The sequence below is a fragment of the Zea mays genome, chromosome 6 (genome assembly GCF_902167145.1).
Source record: "Zea mays cultivar B73 chromosome 6, Zm-B73-REFERENCE-NAM-5.0, whole genome shotgun sequence".
NCBI lineage: Eukaryota > Viridiplantae > Streptophyta > Magnoliopsida > Poales > Poaceae > Zea > Zea mays.
In genome coordinates, this window is record NC_050101.1 from 103328796 (window position 1) to 103351543 (window position 22748).

The 22748-nt window shown below is 46.9% G+C and overlaps 1 protein-coding gene across 1 annotated transcript; it reads right to left on the bottom strand.

Moving 5' to 3' along the window:
* Positions 1–3495: 3495 nt before the first annotated feature.
* LOC103631237 (uncharacterized) lies at positions 3496–20902 on the bottom strand. The gene is made up of 5 exons (XM_020540023.1): positions 20604–20902; positions 20403–20406; positions 18420–18861; positions 17464–17527; positions 3496–3774 (listed from the first exon to the last, which is right to left on the bottom strand). Exons 1-5 carry the CDS (start codon positions 20832–20834, stop codon positions 3496–3498), a joined length of 1020 nt encoding a protein of 339 aa, XP_020395612.1. The 5' UTR covers positions 20835–20902.
* Between the last annotated feature and the right edge of the window lie 1846 nt (positions 20903–22748).

The window sequence follows — 22748 nt, forward strand, 5'->3', positions numbered from 1 at the left end:
TTAGGTCGGGCCATTCCGAGTCCATCGTATTTTATGCTAAACAGATTTGACGTGCCAGTTCGAAGTGAAAAACAGTGGCTCCAGCCTGACCTTAAACCATGATGTGTCTTCGTTGGATCATGTCGGCCCAAGCGTTGCACATATATTTGACCATATAAAATCAAAATATTACAACCACATAAAGTCCACATTTTACTAAATTAATGATATTAAACAACCATATCATCATTTGATCATGTAAACTCCAAATATCACAACAATATAAAGTTGGTAGCTTACTAAATTAAAGAAATTAAATTACTTGAGTTCCATTGGGCCATGCGGGGGGGGGGGGGGGGGCGACATGCTGGAATTTGAGGCCCGGCCTAGGCTCACCCTCGGGTCGTGCTAGTCCGACCCATATTATTTCATGTTGGGCCGTGCTTTGGAGTCCTGTTTTCGGGTCGTGCTCATGCTAGCCCAAAAATCCTGGCTCATATTCCCAACACTTCTATCCGATGAAAAAGAAGAAGAATTCGTGCAACTTCATTCTGCTACAAGTAGGGGTGGTAATAGATCACGGTCCAAATATTTCTTCACAATTCGTTAGAACCCTAAAAATATTTTAGTTCAAAAATGAATAAAAATAGAGTCCGATCTTAATCTGATCTGATCCTTAAAATTTAGAGCCTATTGTCATCCCTAGCTACAAGACAACTATGTTGTCCAATACCTACCGACAACATACCACTTGTTTATTGAATGAACACGCTAAAAGGGAAATAGGCTTACACCTTTTCCTAATTAATTTTGGTGGTTGAATTGTCCAACACAAATAATTGGACTAACTAGTTTGCTCTAGATTATGAGTTGTACAGGTGCCAAAGGTTCACAACAAACCAATAAAAAGACCAAGAAAGGATTCAAACAAAAAGAGCAAAAGACAACCGAAGTGTGCCCTGGTCTGGCGCACCGGACAGTGTCCGGTGCACCAGGGGATTCAGACTCCGAACTTGCCACCTTCGGGAATTCTGGGAGCCACTCCGCTATAATTCACCGGACTGTCTGGTGTAGCACCAGACTGTCCGGTGTGCCAGCGGAGTAATGGCTACTCAGCGCCAACTGTTGTCTGCAACAGTAGTTAATGCGCTATAGTGCGCGCAGAAGTCAGAGCAGAGCTAGAAGGCGCACTGGACAGTAAACAGTGACTGTCCGGTGCCCAGATGTCAGAAGCTCCAACGGTCAGAATCCAACGGCCGGGTGACGTGGCTGGCGCACCGGACAGTGTCCGGTGGCGCACCGGACTGTCCGGTGCGCCATACGACAGCAGCCTCCACCAACGGCTCTTTTGGTGGTTGGGGCTATAAATACCCCCAACCACCCACCATTCATTGCATCCAAGTTTTTAGACTTCAAACCTCATACAAGAGCTATAACATTCAATACAAGACACATACAAGAGATCAAATCCTCTCCCAAGTCCAAAGATCACTCCAACCAAATTAGTGACTAGAGAGAGAGAGAGTTTTGTGTTCATTTGAGCTCTTGCGCTTGGATTGCTTTTCTTCTTCATTCTTTCTTGTGATCAACTCAATTGTAACCAAGACAAGAGACACCAATTGTGTGGTGGTCCTTGTGGGGACTTAGTGTCCCATTTGATTGAGAAGAGAAGCTCACTCGGTCTAGGTGACCGTTTGAGAGAGGGAAAGGGTTGAAAGAGACCCGGTCTTTGTGACCACCTCAACGGGGAGGAGGTTTACAAGAACCGAACCTCAGTAAAACAAATCACCGTGTCTCACTCCTCATTTGCTCGTGATTTGTTTTTCGCCCTCTCTTTTCGGACTCGTTTATATTTCTAACGCTAACCCCGACTTGTAGTTGTGCTTAAGTTTGTAAATTTCAGATTCGCCCTATTCACCCCCCCTCTAGGCGACTTTCACGCGCCTTGTCAAAACAAATTTTGCCAGCAACAACGAGCTGGGCTGGCACAAGGTGTCTTTTTTTATAACGAAAACAAAAATGTTCTAGCCTTTTGCAGTCTCTTACATACAACTTTGCAAATATGAAAATAACAAACACTACACCAAAATAGTTAACTTCCTAGAACCTAAACTCTAGGAAGTTAGTGAAACCCTCAGAAGTAAAGCAATCCTGTCGGAAGTTTGGATCTCAGAATTTTTTGTCGGAAGTTAGCTTAACTTCCTAGAGCCCTCTAAGAAGTTAGCTAACTTCCTACAGCCAGCGGTGCCACTCGGAAGTTAGTAGGTTCATGGCATCAATTGACTAACTTTCTACGGCTTACTGTAGCCCGTAGGAAGTTAGGTGGCTAACTTACTACGACTGTACTGTAGCCCCTAGGAAGTTAGCTGGCTAACTCCTACGGCCCAGTTGGCCTCTAGGAAGTTAATTTGACCAGCATTACAAATATTGTTTATTTTTATTTTACACTACATTCCACAACATAACAAATATATCAACAACTATAGCACAACATATTTTCACATAAAACATCTCACACACAATCACATAACAATATTTAAATCCATAGTCTCATCAATTTTATCACAAAAGTCTCATCCATAGTCATAAGACACATCTCATCCAGTCATAATAAGAGACAATATCTCATACATAGTCATAATAAAAGTCTCAAGTATCACAACACATAACATGGAAGCTCACAATCGTTGATCACCATCGGGATACAGTGATGAGTGATGGTCGATACCTCCACTAGTGAAGAGGGTTTCGACAAAGTCTAACCCGTCTTCTCATTCCTGCGTCGGCAAGGTAGCTGGAGGGTCTAATATACATGTACAAATGATATTTGCTGAATTACACCATAATATAACTAACAACAAGTAAATGACGATGAATTTGCATACCTGATGTTCGGTAGGTGGAGATGTAGGTGGAGGTGAAGACCAAGGATAATGTACGGGAGGTGGGGGGCACCGGGACGTGTATCCCTTGGGCCTGTGCTAGTTGCTACAAAATGCCAAACTCATCTAGTTGTCTAAACTTTCTAATTCTCAACAGTGAGCACTTGGCATCAAGTTTGCAGTGAGATCTCTTGATAACATAGTTCCAAAATATGACTACCTATGTAGCCCCTATTTTGCATGGGAAGGAGGCAGAGTCACAAATAGAACGGATAGACACCAGAGGACAATGAAATTTACCTGATGCACAGTTGCCAACAAGCAAGGTATGACAGGAAACGACATCTCAACGACCAAAAGATCAAAATGTGCCCACCCATCTACTACCCAGTAGAAATAGATAACAAACATGTGGACCACTCAAGAGACTGGCCAGTCCTAAGATGAAGAGCTAGTAAACTCCCACAAAATGAAGTGCTAGTAAACTCCCACAAAATCAGCATATAGGGAAATCACCTCTAGATCACCAATCGTGGCAACTGCCAAAATAGCCCTACAAAATTTAGCTCCCTAAACAAGCAAGAGAGATAGTAAATAAGTGACCATGACCAAACAGTAAGGCAACCTCGCAAGATCAAGCAAAGGAGGCTCCCAAGAATAAGATAACATTTTGCCCGCACTTGGTGGTGCGCACGAGAAAGTAGGGAGCAAATCTACAGCAATGCATCACGGACGCGAAGCGAGCACGTTCGGAGCAGATTAGAGGGTACCTCTCCTGGCCGGTGGTGTCCCAAATCTGGGCCTTGATGACCTTGCCATTGACCTGGAGACTGCTGGTGGCGAACTCAATGCCGATGGAGGACTTAGACTCGAGGATAAACTCGTTCTTGGTGAAGCGAGAGAGGAGGTTGGACTGGCGTTGGAGAAGAAAGGATGAATGATGGAAAGATAAGGGTAGATTCGCGAATTAAGATAAAAAATATTACTTCCTAGAGTAAAGCCGTAGGAAGTTACTTAACTTCCTAGAGGCTGTACTTGTACTCTAGAAAGTTACTTAACTTCCTAGAGAAGGTCGTAGGAAGTTAGCGGCTCGTTTGACTGGTCAAAAGCGGAAAGCTAACTTCGTAGAGGAGGCCGTAAGAAGTTAGCAGGGACGACTAACTTCCTAGAGTAGGTCGTAGGAAGTTAGCAGGGGAAGCTAACTTCCTAGAGGAGGCTGTAGGAAGTTAGCGGCTCATTTAACCGCATGTGCGGGTCAGCAGCTGAAAGCTAACTTACTAGGGGCCTGTTTGGTTCAGCTTTTTTCTGACCAGCTTTTCTGAAAATCTAGCTGTGGGGAGAATCTGGCTGTGTAGAGAATCTGAGTATCATTAGGATTACGTGCAGAGGAAGATAAAATTATCCATGGGGCTCAGGATCTATAAAGTGACGGATTACTACTATTGAGACGACTCAACCGATTATATGTTTATGTTAATTTTGAATGTTTTTTACCCACACGAATTTTATAGAAGCTGGCTGAAAAGCTGAGTGTTTGGCAGTCCGCAGCAGCTTTTGGTGGCCAAAAGCTGCAAAAAGCCGAAACAAACAGGCACTAGAGCAGGTCGTAGGAAGTTAGCAGGGGCAACTAACTTTCTAGAGTAGGTCGTAGGAAGTTAGCAGGAGCGGCTAACTTCCTAGAGCAGACTGTAGGAAGTTAGGAGCTCGTTTGACTACACGTGTTGGTTAGCATGTGAAAGCTAACTTTCTACAGCTTTTATAAAAAACCATAGGAAGTTATGTTTATTTCCTAGAGCTACGAGTTACCTCTCGTTCCTACGGTTTGTTATAAAAACTGTAGGAAGTTAAAAACCGTAGGAAGTTTATGTTTTTGGTGTGGTGAAACTGTAACGCCCTGAATTTGGGGGTAGAATTTTTTCTCCTTTTTACTCACCAAATTCAGGTGTTACTCTCTTTCCTTTTCCCGTTTCGCTCCTTCTTCCCAATTTCAAAGCAATATAGCGATTGTGTCTATCTCGTGTGTAAACAAAACCTAAATGTCATGGGTGTTACATCATGCTGAAGCACATTTCTTTGTCTGATGTCGTGGTTAGTCGCGTGTTCGTCTCGTCCCGTTTCGGATTTCGGTCTGCGATCGAATTCCGATTGGTGGTCGTGCACGTCGTGGGTTTTGATCCGCGGTGTGGCCTAGCTCGGCCCAGCTCGGCCCGGTCCGGCCTGGTCCAGCCCGCGAGCCCCTGGCGCCCCCTGCCCCCCCCTCCCCCTGATCCCTTTGTCTCATTTGATTTCTCCCGCGCAGCAACCTCCCTCTCCCTCTTCCACCTCTCTCTCTCCCCCCGTGGTGCCCTAGGGTTTGGAGACGGTGATCGTCGGAGTTTGGATCCCCGAGGTGAGTTTCCCCTCCCCTCCCCTTCTCTCTCTCTCCTCCCCTCCCCTTCTTCTTCCCAGCGCAGCCTCCCTACCCACGCCCTCCCCTGCCCCGGCCCCGGCGAGCCACCCCCCCCCCCCCGTCGCGGCCCCTCCCCGGCGGCCTCCCCGCGCGCCCTCCCCTGCTCCCCGGCAAGCCCCGCCCCCGTCGTTGTGCCCCTCCCCGGCGCTCCCCTGGCGAGCCCCCTCCCCGGCGGCCGCGCCCCGCGCCCTGTGCCCTCACCGCGCGCGCCGGTGGCCGCGCCTGGCCTCGCGCCCCATGCCCTCGCCGCACCGGCGGCCGCGCCCTTCCCCCGTGCCCCGCGCCCCGCCGTGCCTCAGCCGCGCGCTCCCGGCCATGCCCCTGGCCGCGTCCTCGCGCGCCCCTACCCGAGCCCGTGCCCTGGCGGCCTCGCGCCACACGCGCCTGCATGGTTCGCGTGCCCACGGCACGCGCAGCGTGCTCTCGCGCGTGTGACGTAGTCGTGCTGCGTTCAACCCTCGTTTAATCCATTTTAATTCTAGTTTAGTTGATGTGTTGTGTCGCGTGCTTCGTCGCGTGACGATTCTTTTTAATTTTTTATTTATTAAAGTGTTGCGTCGCGCGTTTCGTCGCGCGATGATTCGTTTTAAATGCAGTTCTGTTGACGTAAGCCGTCGTGCGTTTCGTCGCGCAATGCTTAACATTTATCTATAATTAATGCAAGAATCTCGTTGTGCGCTCTGTCGCGCGATGAGTCGTTTATTTCTTAATTCAATTTAAATGATGTGTCGCGCGTCTCACGTGCGACCACTCCCTTTAATTCACCTTCATCTGATTAAAATGATTAAATATGGAACATGACCTTACTTTATGCTAAACGCAGTGGCCAAATTAATGCCCTTCTGTTAAACGAGTGATTTAATTTATAAAGCTTCTCGACCGTGGACTCGACCGTCATTTCCTCTTTCTCGCTTAACCATAATTGCGAGCCCCGCGTTGAACATCTATTTATTTATTGTATTCTATTGTATGGTGTACTGTTCTTTTGTATTAAATATATGGGTGTATATATGTTTGCGCTTGTATAGAGAACGATCTGGTTGAAGAGCACGAGGAACTCACAGGAGAAGCCCCTGAGCAGCAGCTAGTTGGTGGAGGCAAGTGTCCCTTAACACACTTATGTCTTATACATTCCTTAATTCACTTTCCGCATTTACACAGTTATACCCAAGGATTGACTAGTTTTTGTTATCCATGTCCTTATTTACCTATTTGGGTTGGATTATTATTGTTTAGCTTTATGCTAGTGCTTAACATTAATCAATGAACATGATGAGATCTATCAATGATACGTTGTTTCCCTCCTTTATTATGATGTTATACTTGTGGCATTTAAGGGGGCTCGAGCGGTTTCTCGAGTGCCTCTCCGTAAGGACCTGTTTGTTGGATGATCGCCCGGGAAAACAGTGCAACCATGAGGGTGGAGTGGGACACCCTTAGCTGAATAATTAGAGGAACCTGGGTGTAATTCGCTTAGCCATTGTGCTGTTAATTGGGCTTGGTGTATACGGCTCGCTCCGCCAAGTTTGGTTCGCCCCTTGGGGAGGAGTGCGGTGCATTTAGGAAAATGAACGAGCGGCTACAACCCCGAGAAATCTTTGTAAAGGCTACATAGTGATACCCTGCTGGGTCACCTTGGTAGTGATCAATGGAGAGTCATGATCTCCGGGCAGAAAAGGGAATCATGGCTTGTGGGTAAAGTGCGCAACCTCTGCAGTGTGTTTGAAAACTGATATATCAGCCGTGCTCACGATTATGAGCGGCCAAGGGAGCTCCATTGATTAGTGGTACTTGATCAGAGATGTTCGGATTACAGATGGCAATGAGAATGATGGTTTTGGTATTGACTCTGGTGATGGTAAGTGGTACTCTTTCCGTTTGGAAAGGAGTACGTTTGGGTTAATAACGTGGGTTAATTCTAAAACCTGGCTTTCTCTACTAGTAATAATAATCTGACCAACTAAAAGCAACTGCTTGACTTACCCCCACATAAAGCTAGTCCACTACAGCCAAACATGACACTTGCTGAGTATGTTGATGTGTACTCACCCTTGCTCTACACACCAACCCCCCCCATCCCCAGGTTGTCAGCATTGCAACCACTGCTCAGGAGAAGATGAAGCCGTGGAAGGAGACCTCCAGGAGTTCCAAGATTACGACGAGTTCTAGCCGTGGGTTAGCGGCAACCCCCAGTCGGCTGCCTGTGAAGGCCGCGTGTATCTACGCTTATTTTCCGCACTTTGATTATTGTAAAGACTATGTGGATGTCTCAGACATATGATGTAATCGACTATTATTCCCCTTTTTTATATTATTTGAGCACTGTGTGATGATGTCCAGTTATGTAACTGTTGTGTACGTGAATTGCTGATCCTGGCACGTACATGGTTCGCATTCGGTTTGCCTTCTAAAACCGGGTGTGACATAGGTGGTATCAAAGCCGTGTTGACTGTAGGACCGCTAACCTAGAGTAGAATGGTCGTTCTAAGGATTATAGATCCCTATTCTCACCTTGACTTTGGTATCCCTTCAAAAGTTGGTCATATCGACCAAACCAATGTTCTACTATATATTATACCTTGCTAAAAATCTTGTTGTTTACTCTAATTCCTCATTTTATTTATGGTTTATTACTTGCTGGTCATATTAGTTCCATTCTCACTCTTATGCTTGCGGTGTCTTTTGTAGATGGCTTGTCTTAGACACACTGCACGGAAGTCTGTCATCCCCTTCTTACCCTCTCGTCTCGCGGAGCGTCCGCTTCGTCGTTCAGTGACCGGTTAGTCCAGCCACTTGGAGAGGCTGCACCACCGCCTGCATGAGGAGCAGGAGCAGCATGGCTCCTCTTTCTCGCTCCAGCAGGAGATAGAGTCTGTGAGGAGCTGCTCCCCTGTGCTCCCACTAGAGGCGCCCCCTGCACCACCACTGATCGCCCCAGCCCTAGAGTAGCTGCTGGAGGAGACCTAGACGTCGGAGGTGGCGACAGCAGCTCGAGCCACGACACCGACCTTTCCGCCGACCAGGAGTTGGAAGGATGGGTTGCTCGACCCATCACTCGCGACGCTGCTCGCGGGTGTCACTTCCACGATGCGCTCGACACCCTGCTACGTCGGGCACTTGACCGGCGTACTTGGTCTATCAAGTATCGATGTGTGGTCTTCCAGCATAGTCGCGGGGTCTACCCGGACCGCTGGGAGGCGACCTGCTTGGTGCGCCGTCCGGAGAACAGTCTCCGGGGTGCGGAGATCTGCTCAGAGCACTATTCCATCTCTGAGCGGGACTCAGCTGAGGCGGCCATGCAAGATGCCACACGGCGTGCGCTTTCGCACTACTGTTCAGTGCTCGGTGGGGTAGCTGATGGTCTCAACCTGAAGTATTATCCTCGCCATCCATCTGGCAGCACAGGAGGCGTGATTGTCTCACCTGTTGGTGAGGACAATCCTAGGTTGAGCAGCATAGTCAACCAAGCTGCCGTGCTAAACACGGAGCTGGACCATGCACTAGACGAGCTGAGTAGGGCTCGTGCTGAGATCGCCCAGCTGCGGGCTGAGCGCGTGGAGCATCATCACCTAGATGATGGCTCCCCCGCTCTCGTCGTGACTCAGCACCCGTACCGCTCACCTCGGCGTGGACACCGGTCCTATGGCAACCCCGACTGCAGGACCAAGATAAATTTAGAACCATAGATCGTCAGAGTCGGATCTTGTAATTAATACGAAAATATATACATAGAAGCTATAGTCTTAGCGTTAGTCCTGCTTTTAGTTAGTCTTAGTTAGACAGGGTAGTTTGCTTATCCTGTGCATTTATGTTTGTCATGATGAACTATGTTGGATTTGGATCTTTGTAATGACTGTCACTAGAGTGTGGGTATCCCTTGCATTTTGGCTTATCTGTTATATGTTAATGAAGTTAGTTATCTAGTTGGGAAGCCTTTCGTTCCACTTTCCTCTTTATCTGAGAAGCTGTGTTGGTCTGTGTTGGAGATCAGTGAAGATGTTCATCTGTTCAGTGTTGTGGAAGAATTCTATACTCTTTTCTTATCCTGCAAGATTTACAAGATCAGTTTTGATGTGTGATTGCATTCTATAGATGTCAGAAAACAGGCACAGAGGAGGAAGGCGTGCTCAGCAGGAGCAGGCAGCCCCGCAGGATGAGGCACCCCAGCAACAGCATTTGCCACCCCCGCCCCCGATGTCCATCGAGCAGATGTTCCTGATGCAGACTCAGGCAATCCAAGCCATCGGTCAGACTCTGGCCGCCATTCAGCAGCAGCAGCAGCAGCCACCACCTCAGCCTCAGATACCTCAAATGCCCAGGGACAAGCGTGTTGAATTCATGAGAGGTCATCCCCCAACGTTCGCTCACTCTTCTGACCCCCATGGATGCTGAAGACTAGCTGCGTACAGTGGAGCGGGAGTTGCATACCGCTCAGTGTGATGACAGGGAGAAAGTTCTGTATGGTCCCCGTTTGTTGAGAGGAGCCGCTCAATCTTGGTGGGAGTCTTATCTCGCCACCCATGCCAACCCCGACACCATCACCTGGGAAGAATTCAGAAACAATTTCCGTCAGTACCATGTTCCTGCAGGTCTGATGACAGTGAAGAAGGAGGAGTTCCTGGCACTCAAGCAAGGGTCAATGTCTATCAGTGAGTACCGGGACAGGTTTCTGCAATTGTCTCGCTATGCTCCTGAAGATGTCAACACCGACGCCAAGAGACAATATCGTTCCTTGAGAGGCTTGGTCGACCCTCTGCAGTATCAACTGATGAATCATACCTTCCCGACATTCCAGCACCTGATTGACAGAGCAATCATGATAGAGAGGAAGCATAAAGAGATGGAGGATCGCAAGCGCAAGATCAGTGGACCCCAGCCTGGAAGCAGCAATCGCCCTCGTTTCTCGGGCAATCCACCTCAGCAGTTCAGGCAGAACCAGTGTCCACCTCAGCAGCAGCAGTTCCAAAGGCAATATCCTTAGCACCAGCATCAGAATCGTCAGAACAATCAGTCAGGAGGAGGTCAGTTCCAGAGGCAGAATCAGCAGGCACCTCGTCTTCCTGCCCCAGCGAACCAGCAGAACAGTCAAGCAGCACCAGTTCAGGGTGGAAATAGAGCATGTTTCCACTGTGGAGAGCAAGGCCATTGGGTGATGCAATGTCCGAAGAAAGCAGCCCAGCAGCAGTCAGGCCCCAATGCCCCAGCAAAGCAGAATGTGTCTCAGCCCGGAGCAGGCAACCGTTCTCAGCCACGCTATAACCATGGGAGACTGAACCACTTGGAGGCTGAAGCAGTTCAGGAAACCCCCGGCATGATAGTAGGTATGCTTCCAGTCGACTCCCATATTGCAGAAGTGTTATTTGATACTGGAGCAACGCATTCATTCATTACTGCATCATGGGTAGAAGCACATAATCTTCCAATAACTACCATGTCAACCCCCATTCAAATTGACTCAGCCAGTGGTAGAATTCGAGCCGATAGCATTTGCTTGAATGTAAGTGTGGAAATAAGGGGGATAGCGTTTCCCGCTAACCTCATAGTAATGGGTACTCAGGGAATAGATGTCATCCTAGGGATGAATTGGTTAGACAAGTATCAGGCAGTTATCAGTTGTGATAAGAGGACAATCAAGTTGATGTCTCCACTAGGAGAGGAAGTGGTGACCGAGTTAGTTCCGCCTGAGCCGAAGAAAGGAAGTTGTTATCAGATGGCTGTTGATAGCAGTGAAGCAGACCCACTAGAGATCATCAAGGTTGTGTCCGAGTTCCCAGATGTGTTCCCGAAGGACCTACCAGGTATGCTACCAGAGCGGAAAGTTGAGTTTGCCATAAAGCTTCTTCCTGGCACCGCACCCATCTTTAAGAGAGCTTACAGAGTATCTAGACCAGAGTTGGTTGAGCTCAAGAAGCAGATTGATGAGCTGTCAGAGAAAGGCTACATCCGGCCAAGCACCTCGCCTTGGGTCGCCCTTGTCCTATTCGTGGAGAAGAAAGATGGCACCAGAAGGATGTGTATCGATTATCGAGCTCTGAATGAGGTCACGATCAAGAACAAGTACCCCTTACCCAGAATAGAAGATATGTTCGACCAGTTAAGAGGAGCCAGCGTGTTCTCAAAGATAGATCTGAGATCAGGTTACCATCAGCTCAGGATCCGGCCCTCAGACATTCCGAAGATGGCATTCATTACCAAGTATGGGTTGTATGAGTTCACTGTGATGTCTTTCGGTCTAACAAATGCACCAGCCTTCTTCATGAATCTGATGAACAGTGTATTCATGGATTATCTTGACAAGTTTGTGGTGATATTCATTGATGATATTCTGATATATTCTCAAAGCGAAGTAGAGCATGCAGAGCATTTGAGGATGGTATTGCAGAGATTGCGAGAGCACCAGCTGTATGCAAAGTTGAGCAAGTGCGAGTTCTAGATCAGTGAAGTCCTATTCTTGGGTCACATAATCAACAAAGAAGTATTGGCTGTGGATCCGAAAAAAGTGGCAGACATTCTAAACTGGAAAGCTCCAACAGATGCTCGAGGAATCAAGAGCTTCATTGGAATGGCCGGATATTATCAGCGATTCATTGAAGGGTTTTCGAAGATTGCGAAACCAATGACAGCTTTGCTAGGCAACAAAGTTGAGTTCAAGTGGACCCAGAAATGTCAAGAGGCCTTTGAAGCGCTGAAAGAGAAGTTGACTACAGCGCCTGTCTTAGTCTTACCTGATGTGCACAAGCCCTTCTCGGTGTATTGCGATGCTTGTTACACTGGTTTGGGATGTGTGTTGATGCAAGAGGGAAGAGTTGTGGCTTACTCGTCCCGATAGCTGAAGGTTCATGAGAAGAATTATCCAATCCATGACCTAGAGTTGGCAGTAGTGGTTCACGCACTGAAAACATGGAGGCACTATCTGTATGGGCAGAAATGTGATGTTTACACAGACCACAAGAGTCTGAAGTACATATTCACTCAGTTAGAGCTGAATATGAGGCAGCGAAGATGGTTAGAGTTGATCAAAGACTATGAATTGGAGATTCATTACCATCCAGGCAAAGCGAACGTTGTGGTAGATGCTTTGAGCAGGAAGAGTCAGGTCAATCTGATGGTCGCTCATCCGATGCCTTATGAGTTGGCCAAAGAGTTTGACAGGCTGAGTCTCGGATTTTTGAACAATATGCGAGGAGTAACAGTTGAGTTAAAACCCACCTTAGAGCAGGACATCAAAGAAGCATAGAAGAATGATGAGAAGATCAGTGAAATCCGGTGACTGATTCTAGACGGCAGAGACAAAGATTTTCGGGAAGATGCAGAAGGCGTGATATGGTTCAAAGACCGCTTGTGTGTTCCCAATGTCCAGTCTATTCGGGAATTGATCCTCAAGGAAGCTCATGAGATAGCTTATTCTATACACCCTTGAAGTGAGAAGATGTATCAAGATCTAAAAAAGAAATTCTGGTGGTACGGAATGAAGAGAGAAATCGTAGAGCATGTGGCTATGTGTGATAGTTGTCGAAGGATCAAGGCAGAGCATCAAAGGCCAGCCGGATTGTTGCAACCATTGCAAATTCCTCAGTGGAAATGGGATGAAATCGGTATGGACTTCATAGTCGGATTGCCTCGCACTCGATCCGGCTACGACTCCATTTGGGTAGTGGTGGACGCTTGACCAAGTCAGCCCACTTCATACCTGTCAAGACCAACTACAGCAGTGTAGTATTGGCAGAATTGTACATGTCTCGGATCGTTTGTCTTCATGGTGTGCCAAAGAAGATAGTGTCAGATAGAGGAACACAGTTCACCTCTCATTTCTGGCAGCAATTGCATGAAGCCTTGGGCACGCATCTAAATTTCAGTTCAGCTTATCATCCGTAGATAGATGGTCAGACCGAAAGAGCTAATCAAATCCTCGAAGACATGTTGAGAGCCTGTGCGTTGCAAGATCAGTTCGGATGGGACAAGAGGTTGCCTTATGCAGAGTTCTCCTATAACAACAATTACCAGGCCAGCTTGAAGATGTCACCATTTCAGGCGCTTTATGGGAGGAGTTGTAGAACTCCATTGCAATGGGATCAGCCTGGAGAAAAGCAAGTGTTCGGGCCAGACATTCTGCTTGAAGCTGAAGAGAACATCAAGATGGTTCGGGAGAACCTGAAGATAGCGCAATCAAGGCAGCGAAGCTATGCAGACACAAGAAGAAGAGAGTTGAGTTTCGAAGTTGGAGAATTTGTCTATCTGAAAGTGTCATCTATCAGAGGAGTCAGAAGATTCGGAGTCAAAGGCAAGCTAGCACCCCGCTACATTGGTCCGTATCAGATTCTCGCAAGGCGTGGAGAAGTGGCCTATCAACTCAGTTTGCTAGAAGGCTTGTCCGCAGTGCATGATGTCTTTCATGTGTCTCAGTTGCAGAAGTGTCTGCGTGTGCCAGAAGAGCAGTTGCCAGTTGAAGGTCTGGAGGTCCAGGAGGACTTGACCTATATTGAAAAGCCAACATAGATTCTTGAGACTGCAGACAGAGTCACCCGGAGGAAGACTATCAGAATGTGCAAAGTCAGATGGAGTCACCACTCTTAGGAAGAAGCAACATGGGAGCGTGAAGATGATCTGATGGCCAAGTACCCTGAACTCTTTGCTGGCCAACCTTGAATCTCGAGGGCGAGATTCTTTTAAGGGGGATAGGTTTGTAACGCCCTGAATTTGGGGGTAGATTTTTTTTCTCCTTTTTACTCACCAAATTCAGACGTTACTCTCTTTCCTTTTCCCATTTCACTCCTTCTTCCCAATTTCAAAGCAATATAGCGACTGTGTCTATATCGTGTGTAAACAAAACCTAAATGTCATGGGTGTTGCATCATGCTGAAGCACATTTCTTTGTCTGATGTCGTGGTTAGTCGCGTGTTCGTCTCGTCCCGTTTCGGATTTCGGTCCGCGATCGGATTCCGATTGGTGGTCGTGCGCGTCGTGGGTTTTGATCCGCGGTGTGGCCCAGCTCGGCCCAGCCCGGCCCGGTCCGGCCCGGTCTGGCCCGCGCGCCCCTGGCGCCCCCTGCCCTCCCCATACGCGCGCCCCCTCCCTCTAATCCCTTTGTCTCATTTGATTTCTCCCGTGCAGCAACCTCCCTCTCCCTCTTCCACCTCTCTCTCTCTCCCCGTGGTGCCCTAGGGTTTGGAGACGGTGATCGCCGGAGTTTGGATCGCCGAGGTGAGTTTCCCCTCCCCTCCCCTTCTCTCTCTCTCTCCTCCCCTCCCCTTCTTCTTCCCCGCGCGGCCTCCCTGCCCGCGCCCGTGCCGCCCCTGCCCGCGCCCTCCCCTGCCCCGGCGAGCCCCCCCCCCCCCCCGTCGCGGCCCCTCCACGGCGAGCCTGCCCCCGTCGCGGCCCCTCCCCGGCGGCCTCCCCGCGCGCCCTCCCCTGCTCCCCGACGAGCCCCGCCCCCGTCGTGGCACACCCCGCCCCCGCCGTGGCACGCCCCGCCGCGAGCCCCTCCCGGCGGCCTCCCCCGCCGTGGCCCGCCCCGTCGCGCCCCTCCCCAGCGCTCCCCCTAGTGAGCCCCTCCCCGGCAGCCGCGCCCCGCGCCCTGGCCGCGCCCAACCGTGCCTCAGCCGCGCGCCCCCGGCCATGCCCCTGGCCGCGCCCTCGCGCACCCCTGCCCGTGCCCTGGCGGCTTCGCGCCACGCGCGCCTACACGGTTCGCGTGCTCTCGCGCGTGTGACGTAGTCGCGCTGCGTTCAACCCTCGTTTTAATCCATTTTAATTCTAGTTTAGTTGATGTGTTGCGGCACGTGCTTCGCCACGCGACGGTTCATTCTAAACTCGTCTTTATTAATGTGCTGCGTCGCGCGACGATTCTTTTTAATTTTTTATTTATTAAAGTGCTGCGTCGCGCGCTTCGTCGCGCGACGATTCGTTTTAAATGCAGTTCTGTTGACGTAAGCCGTCGTGCATTTCGTCGCGCAACGCTTAACATTTATCTATAATTAATGCATGAATCTCGTTGCGCGCTCTGTCGCGCAGCGAGTCGTTTGTTTCTTAATTCAATTTAAATGTTGCGTCGCACGTCTCGCCGTACGACCACTCCCTTTAATTCACCTTAATCTGATTATAATGATTAAATGTGGAACATGACCTTACTTTATGATAAACGCAGTGGCCAAATTAATGCCCTTCTGTTTAACGAGTGGTTTAATTTATAATTATGTAACACGATCGCTTCTCGACCGTGGACTCGATCGTCATTTCCTCTTTCTCGCTTAATCGTAATTGCGAGCCCCGCGTTGAACATCTGTTTATTTATTGCATTCTATTGTATGGTGTACTGTTATTTTGTATTAAATGTGTGGGTGTATGTATGTTTGCGCTCGTATAGAGAACGATCTGGTTGAAGAGCCCGAGGAACTCACAGGAGAAGCCCCTGAGTAGCAGCTAGTTGGTGGAGGCAAGTGTCCCTTGACCCACTTATGTCCTATACATTCCTTAATTCACTTTCCGCATTTACACAGTTATACTCAAGGATTGACTAGTTTTTGTTATACATGTCCTTGTTTACCTATTTGGGTTGGATTATTATTGTTTAGCTTTATGATAGTGCTTAACATTAATCAATGAACATGGTGAGATCTATCAATGATACATTGTTTCCCTCCTTTATTATGATGTTATACTTGTGGCATTTAAGGGGGCTCGAGCGGTTTCTCGAGTGCCTCTCCGTAAGGACCTGTTCGTTGGATGACCGCCCGGGAAAATAGTGCAACCATGAGGGTGGAGTGGGACGCCCTTAGCTGAATAATTAGAGGAACCAGGGTGTAGTTCGCTTAGCCGTCGTGCCGTTAGTGGGGCTCGGTGTATGCGGCTCACTCCGCCAAGTTTGGTTCGCCCCTTGGGGAGGAGTGCGGTGCATTTAGGAAACCTAACGGGCGACTACAGCCCCGGGGAATCTTTGTAAAGGCTACAGAGTGATACCCTGCTGGGTCACCTTGGTAGTGATCAATGGAGAGTCATGATCTCTGAGCAGAAAGGGAATCACGGCTTGTGGGTAAAGTGCGCAACCTCTGCAGAGTGTTTGAAAACTGATATATCAGTCGTGCTCACGGTTATGAGCGGCCAAGGGAGCTCCATTGATTAGTGGTACTTGATCAGAGATGTTCGGATTACAGGTGGCAATGAGAATGATGGTTTTGGTATTGACTTTGGTGATGGTAAGTGGTACTCTTTCCGTTTGGAAAGGAGTACGTTTGGGTTAATAACGTGGGTTAATTCTAAAACCTGGCTTTCTCTACTAGTAATAATAATCTGACCAACTAAAAGCAACTGCTTGACTTACCCCCACATAAAGCTAGTCCACTACAGCCAAACAGGACACTTGCTGAGTATGTTGATGTGTACTCACCCTTGCTCTACACACCAAACCCCCCATCCCCAGGTTGTCAGCATTGCAACCACTGCTCAGGAGAAGATGAAGCCGTGGAAGGAGACCTCCAGGAGTTCCAAGATTACGACGAGTTCTAGGCGTGGGTTAGCGGCAACCCCCAGTCGGCTGCCTGTGAAGGCCGCGTGTATCTACGTTTCTTTTTCGCACTTTGATTATTGTAAAGACTATGTGGATGTCTCAGACATATGATGTAATCGACTATTATTCCCTTTTTTAATATTATTTGAGCACTGCGCGATGATGTCCAGTTATGTAACTGTTGTGTACGTGAATTGCTGATCCTGACACGTACATGGTTCGCATTCGGTTTGCCTTCTAAAACCGGGTGTGACAGAAACATTGACCCTATAACAAAAGAAAACACCCTAAGGCCTCGTTTGGGAGCAGGTACCGGGCCACACCAGCCAGCCACAACCGGCTGGGGCAATACCTGCACCGTTGTTCCCACGTGTGGTACAGTCCCCGGGGGCACATGTGCCCTATGTCTGTTTGGCATACATTACTGTGGGTAATAAATAAGCAAGCAGTGCAGGTAACAAAAATCATCCAATAGCAATATCAAAAATACTATGTAGCAAATATCTCAAATTTTCAATAGCAAATAATTCTGATCGCAAATGTTGGACCGTGCAACAAAATATCTCTGTCCTCAACACACAATGAGATACTTGTTGCTATTGGCTTTTCGAAAAATTCAAACAAAATAGCAGCAGAAACCTCCGGTAGACCTTGGTGAGCTTCAGTTGTACGATAGTAGCAACTTCTTCCAAAAGGAACAAACACTCCACGAAACTGCAAATTATAAGTTTCAAACTGTTAGATCCTGCTGATGCTAATGAGCAAACTTGAAAATCATGAAACATTAACTTCTTCCACAAGAGAATGAAATGGATATATAATTAAGAAAATGCATATATGAATTTTAACAGAATCAACCAAAATCAACTTAGAGCACTTGAATAAGACAATAACTAAATACTCAGAAAATAACTTCATTGCACGGCTCGGCTCTGGAGCTTGAGCTCCGAGTCAGAGAGGTCTGGCTTCTCCAACCAGTGTTGGACGACAGCTCGCCCCAGCAGAGTTCAAGAAATCTGTGGCGGTTAAAAAAAACCCTGTTGTGCTACACATGGACGGAAGGAGAATCATAGATGCGATCAAGCCATACTAGTGGAGCTGCGAACTACAAATTTCTCCCAGTATGTGTTTCTCTCTTTGTTTTCTTCTGCTCAACAAGCCAGGCCTTCCCCACTGTTTGTGCCCAGTAGAAGCTAGGCGACAGTGACCCGGCTGAGGTTTCTGCAGCCTGCAACGGGAATTCTGTTCACAGCTGAATAATTGTCATTCCAATCCAATTGCCTCTTTTTTTCCTAACAAAGAAAGAACTCCCAAAGAACATTAACAGCTCTGGCAGCATAAACTTGGTTTTTCTCCTATGCATATTATCACACTTGAACAAGAGATCTTGTTGGAAAAACATTGCAGAGACCATATTGAGACTTTCCTATGGGTTTAGAAAGATGAGAGGCATACCTATGTTTGCACCAAAGCCATCACTCACACCTTCTCCATCTATCAGGTAGATGTAATCCTACTGAAATTAGAAAGGAAGTAAATACACAAGTTTTTTAGACTTTACGATTGTTTTCAAAGAGGAAGGAAGGGCATATATATACACACATACCTTATCTTCCTCCGAAGCCAAATCAGCCGCACGTTGTGAATTGTTAGCTTCAGAAACATCTCCCGATACAATTCATTTTCGAACACCTCTGCTGCAATGGCCTTCTCCTCATCTGTCAAGTCCTCCATAGCTTCAAATATGTGGATACACCTATCCATAGACTCCTCTCCACGAGTCTTCTTCTCAAGGAACGCCTCCACAGTCTTATCTGTTTGGTTCTTCTTGTGCTCCAAATAGTCATCCAAAACACTTGCAACTTGACTTTTCTTCCTCTTTTTCCCGCTTCCATGTACTAACGTACCAGAAGGTGGTGACTGAACTTCACAAGCCTCTCGATCCAAAGTTAGTCCAGCAACATTAGTCTCACTGCCCACACTTGGTCCAGCAACATTGATCTCGCTGCCCGCTCGTGGTACATGTAGCACTGGTTCATCAACAGATGCTACATGTAGCACCGGTTCAGTAGAAGTGAAACTCATGTCACCTCTAGCAATGCTCCCTATAAAAAAGTCAAAGTGTTTCTTCAGAAAAACTCATATATGTTTAGTAGAAGTCAGAAAGATATATGACTACCTTCATACAAGGCCTCACAGCTCCTAAACAGAGGAAACCCATTCTTGCGATGCTTCTTTAATTTGGGGAATTTCTGTTGAATACAACATATATTTAGTACGAAGGCATGTTTTGGAATGATACTACTTTATCAAAAGAGAGAGAATAACTTACACGTGCACACTTCTCCCACAAATCTGGTTCAGCTAATATCATCCCCATAGTCTCATTCCATCCTATACCACTCTCTTTCTTTGCGTTGCTTATGGCCTTGTAGCTTGCTTTCAAATCTTTCTCCTTGTCTTGAAGTTTTTGCTTTGTGAAATGTGCTGAGGGGAATTTCTCATTGAACTTACAAGTGATGCTTCTCCAACCATCTGAGTTCCAACCATTCTGTCCCTTAAATCTGGTATCAACCTTGTGCTCAGTTAATACTTCAATTAAACCCTTCTCATATAAGAAGTTCCAATTCGCCCTAGATGCTTCATCTGCCATTACTATTTTAAATTACACATAAAAATTAAATTGTGTGCAAGAAGTACTTAAATAAGATACAAATATTAGGTGCATCAAGTACATAAATAACGATACAAGTGCTATCACATCAACTAAACATTGTGTGCAACCCACATCTGCATCGCAATGTCATCCCTTAAAATGTTTCCATCAATAGACTCCGAGCCGGTAGGGTAGTTGACTTCGCCCTCTGGGACATCGACATATTGAGACGATTCAATGTTGCTTGGGAGGTGATCTAGCCACCCTTCCTGGCCATTATGTTGTTTAATTACATTATGAAAGACAGCTGCTGCCGCTGGAATCTTAACCTGAGACTGAATAGGATAGAAAGTTCCGACTTTTAGAATAGGAAACCTCTTCTTCAAGACACCTATAGCCCTCTCTATATGGTTCCGAAGGATTGCGTGGCGATGGTTAAAGAGCTCTTTGTAGTTGGCGTAGGAACGTCGACTCCTAAACTCGCTTAAGTGGTACTGAACTCCTCGATAAGGGGCAATGAATGATGGTGTATTTGCATATCCACCATCGACAAGATAAAACTTTCCTTCTGGCACATGGAATCCTCTGTCAAGTGCTGAACAAAGAACCCCGGCATCTGCTGCGGATCCTTCCCATCCACACGAAATGAAGGTAAAGTTTAGATTAAAATCGCAAGCTACCATAACATTATGGGATAAAGACCCTTTCCTATTTCTGTATGGAGCAGCCTTGTATTCTGAGATAGTGATAGGAATATGAGTACCGTCTATGGCACCAATGCAATTCTGCATGTTAGGAAAGAGACAATTAGAGGCATAAAAACCTAAGAAGGAATTAGAAATTCTTGGGTTTTATGTCTACCTGGAAAAAAGGCATGAAACGGGAGTCGGTTACAATTTTGATGTGAGTCTGTACTGAACTTGGAAGCTTTACAAACCTACTTGTCAAGGCTGGAATTATATCAAAGACTTCATTTATCTTCCTGTGAATGGTTTCACCACTGTGTTGAAACCATTTTTGCATATCTTGATTAGTAGCATTATGCGAGATCATGTACATAAACATGCCAAACTGTTCTTCAACAGTAACACCTCGTGTGTCATGTAGAAGATCCTCAGCTCTAAGAAAAGCTACTATCGCTCTGAAAATATTTGGCTCCATCCTAAACTCAACTTTGCTCCAAATTTCGTGCCCTTCTAGAACTTCCTTAATCTTCATAGCGCCAGTAAGAGAAGAAGTATGGACTGCCCTTTTCTCTTCTTGCATGGCCGCGAGAACAGCAGGGACAATTACTAAGAAGAGTTCATCATCATCTTCTTCCTGGTCTAAAAGAAATTGTCTAGCATCCTCCTCCCAGGAACTCATTATCTATTATGTATAGAGAGATATAATTATCACGACTAGCTTGGCATTCAGATATATAATTCAAACACAAGAAACGCTAACTGATGACCTCAGCATAGTATGTACGACATATAGTTGGATAAGCAATACTAACTAACACCAGTTTAGTATATACGATAGTAGAAATGAAAATCTAACTTTAGGAGATAGTTAATCAGTTGAATACCTTCAGATTTTGAGAAGATGTCTTAGCTGTTATACCCTGTTCCTTCAGCCTCTGAATCGATAAATGCAGACTACACATAAATAAAAAAACAAGGGCAAGGCCAATAAGAAAATGTATTAAATAAGAAAATCAAATTAACATACACAAGAACAGAAACAAACATAAATTTAACATACACAAGTCTCAGATTCTCAGTACTTGATAGGGGTCAGTGCTAGTGATAAACAAACAAACATACTAATGACATAAGCATGGACATGGATGATAGTACTTGATAGCTGTCATTGGCAAGAATAGGGCTGTTCGACTGCCCAACTTTGGCTGCAGCCGTACAAGCAGTAGCAGCCATAGGAGCTATCATCTGCTTCGGCTGTTAGGCTATAGATGCAGCTGTAGCCAAGCAGCAGCCAGCCAAACGAGTCGACGCATAGGATGTGTGCAGTGTGCTACCGAGGAGATGCAGGCGGGATGAGCAGGCGATGGACCAACAGAGGAGGGAGGTCCGCGCGCCAGCGATGGACAGAAGCCAAAAAGGGTGGAAGCTCACCAGATCTGCGTCTTCTTCCTCAGATCCGTGGGTGAGGCGGCGGCGGCGGCTGGATCTAGAAGAGGAGGCGAGACAGGGAGTAGCGTCTTCTTCCTCAGCGGCCAACCCTCGAATCCATGTCTTCTTCCTCAGAGGCGGTGGGCGAGGCAGGTGGCGACGGCGACGGCGGTGGCTGAGGGCTGCGGCGGCTGAATCGAAAGGAGGAGACGAGACGGGGAGTGGAGCTGGAGCCTCGGCGATTGTTGCGTGCCCGACCTTTGAAGGCGTGTTTTCTCCACCGTGAAAACCGGTCCCAACACGGGTGATACTTTTCCCTCCCGTGGGCTTCCAAACGCCACATAGCTCATACGGTATTTTCCCACACGGGTACTGGGCGACATGGGTTTAGACCGGTAAACCGGCCGGTTATGAGGCTCCCAAACGAGCCCTAAGAGAGAACACATGAACGAATCAAACACTCCTCTAATATAGTATTGGATCTCCAACCATGGCTTGCAAAAGATTTCCATAGCCACTGTCTTTAAGGATCGACATACTGCAAGGACCTCTTGTTGAGCTTCTTCTTTCTACATCAGTCTCCAAAATCTTAGTCAGTATGTTCCCCTAAAAAGAACCTGCATAATAGATGGTTTTGATTTAAAATTAAAAATATCATCATTGTGACAAAGCCAAATAGACTAAACCAATACCGCCACTCCAATTAGGAGTTTTTTTTTTCTGTACTGACATTCTTGTTAGCAACCCAATTGCCATTATATGTGGGTCTCTCTATATTTAGAGCAAAGTAAATAATTCTTCAAATATTTGTAACAATGTAACAATAAAAATCATGTTGAATACTCTCATTATGGTTTGTCCGCAATGTAGATTGTCCAAGACATTAAAGAATGTTTTTGTGCGCCTGGATGCTGCTGAATAGCCATGCACCTATTGTTAAGGGTCCGTTTGGATCGACTTCTGGCCAGATTTTGGTCGTCATAATCGACTTCTGGTATCAAATGTTTCGCTTCTCAGACCACTTATGTGAGAATCGTATCTATGAAAGTTATCCAAATTAACGTTAATGCAGAATCCGTCAAATCGTCGATGCGTGAAGAATTCACCGCTTTTTGGATCCTAAACCCAATGGAGCCTTCTTTCTTCTACACACACAACCTCCCAT

Bases quoted from the DNA above. Each gene is read 5' to 3' on its own strand.
- LOC103631237 (XM_020540023.1), bottom strand. From the start codon at position 20,834: ATGAGTTCCTGGGAGGAGGATGCTAGACAATTTCTTTTAGACCAGGAA. The intron at 17,528-18,419 runs GTATGTGTGTAT...TATAATTTGCAG, and splicing joins TGGCTTCGGAGGAAGATAAG to TTTCGTGGAGTGTTTGTTCC. The intron at 3,775-17,463 runs GTCTACCGGAGG...CTCCAACGCCAG, and splicing joins TACAACTGAAGCTCACCAAG to TCCAACCTCCTCTCTCGCTT.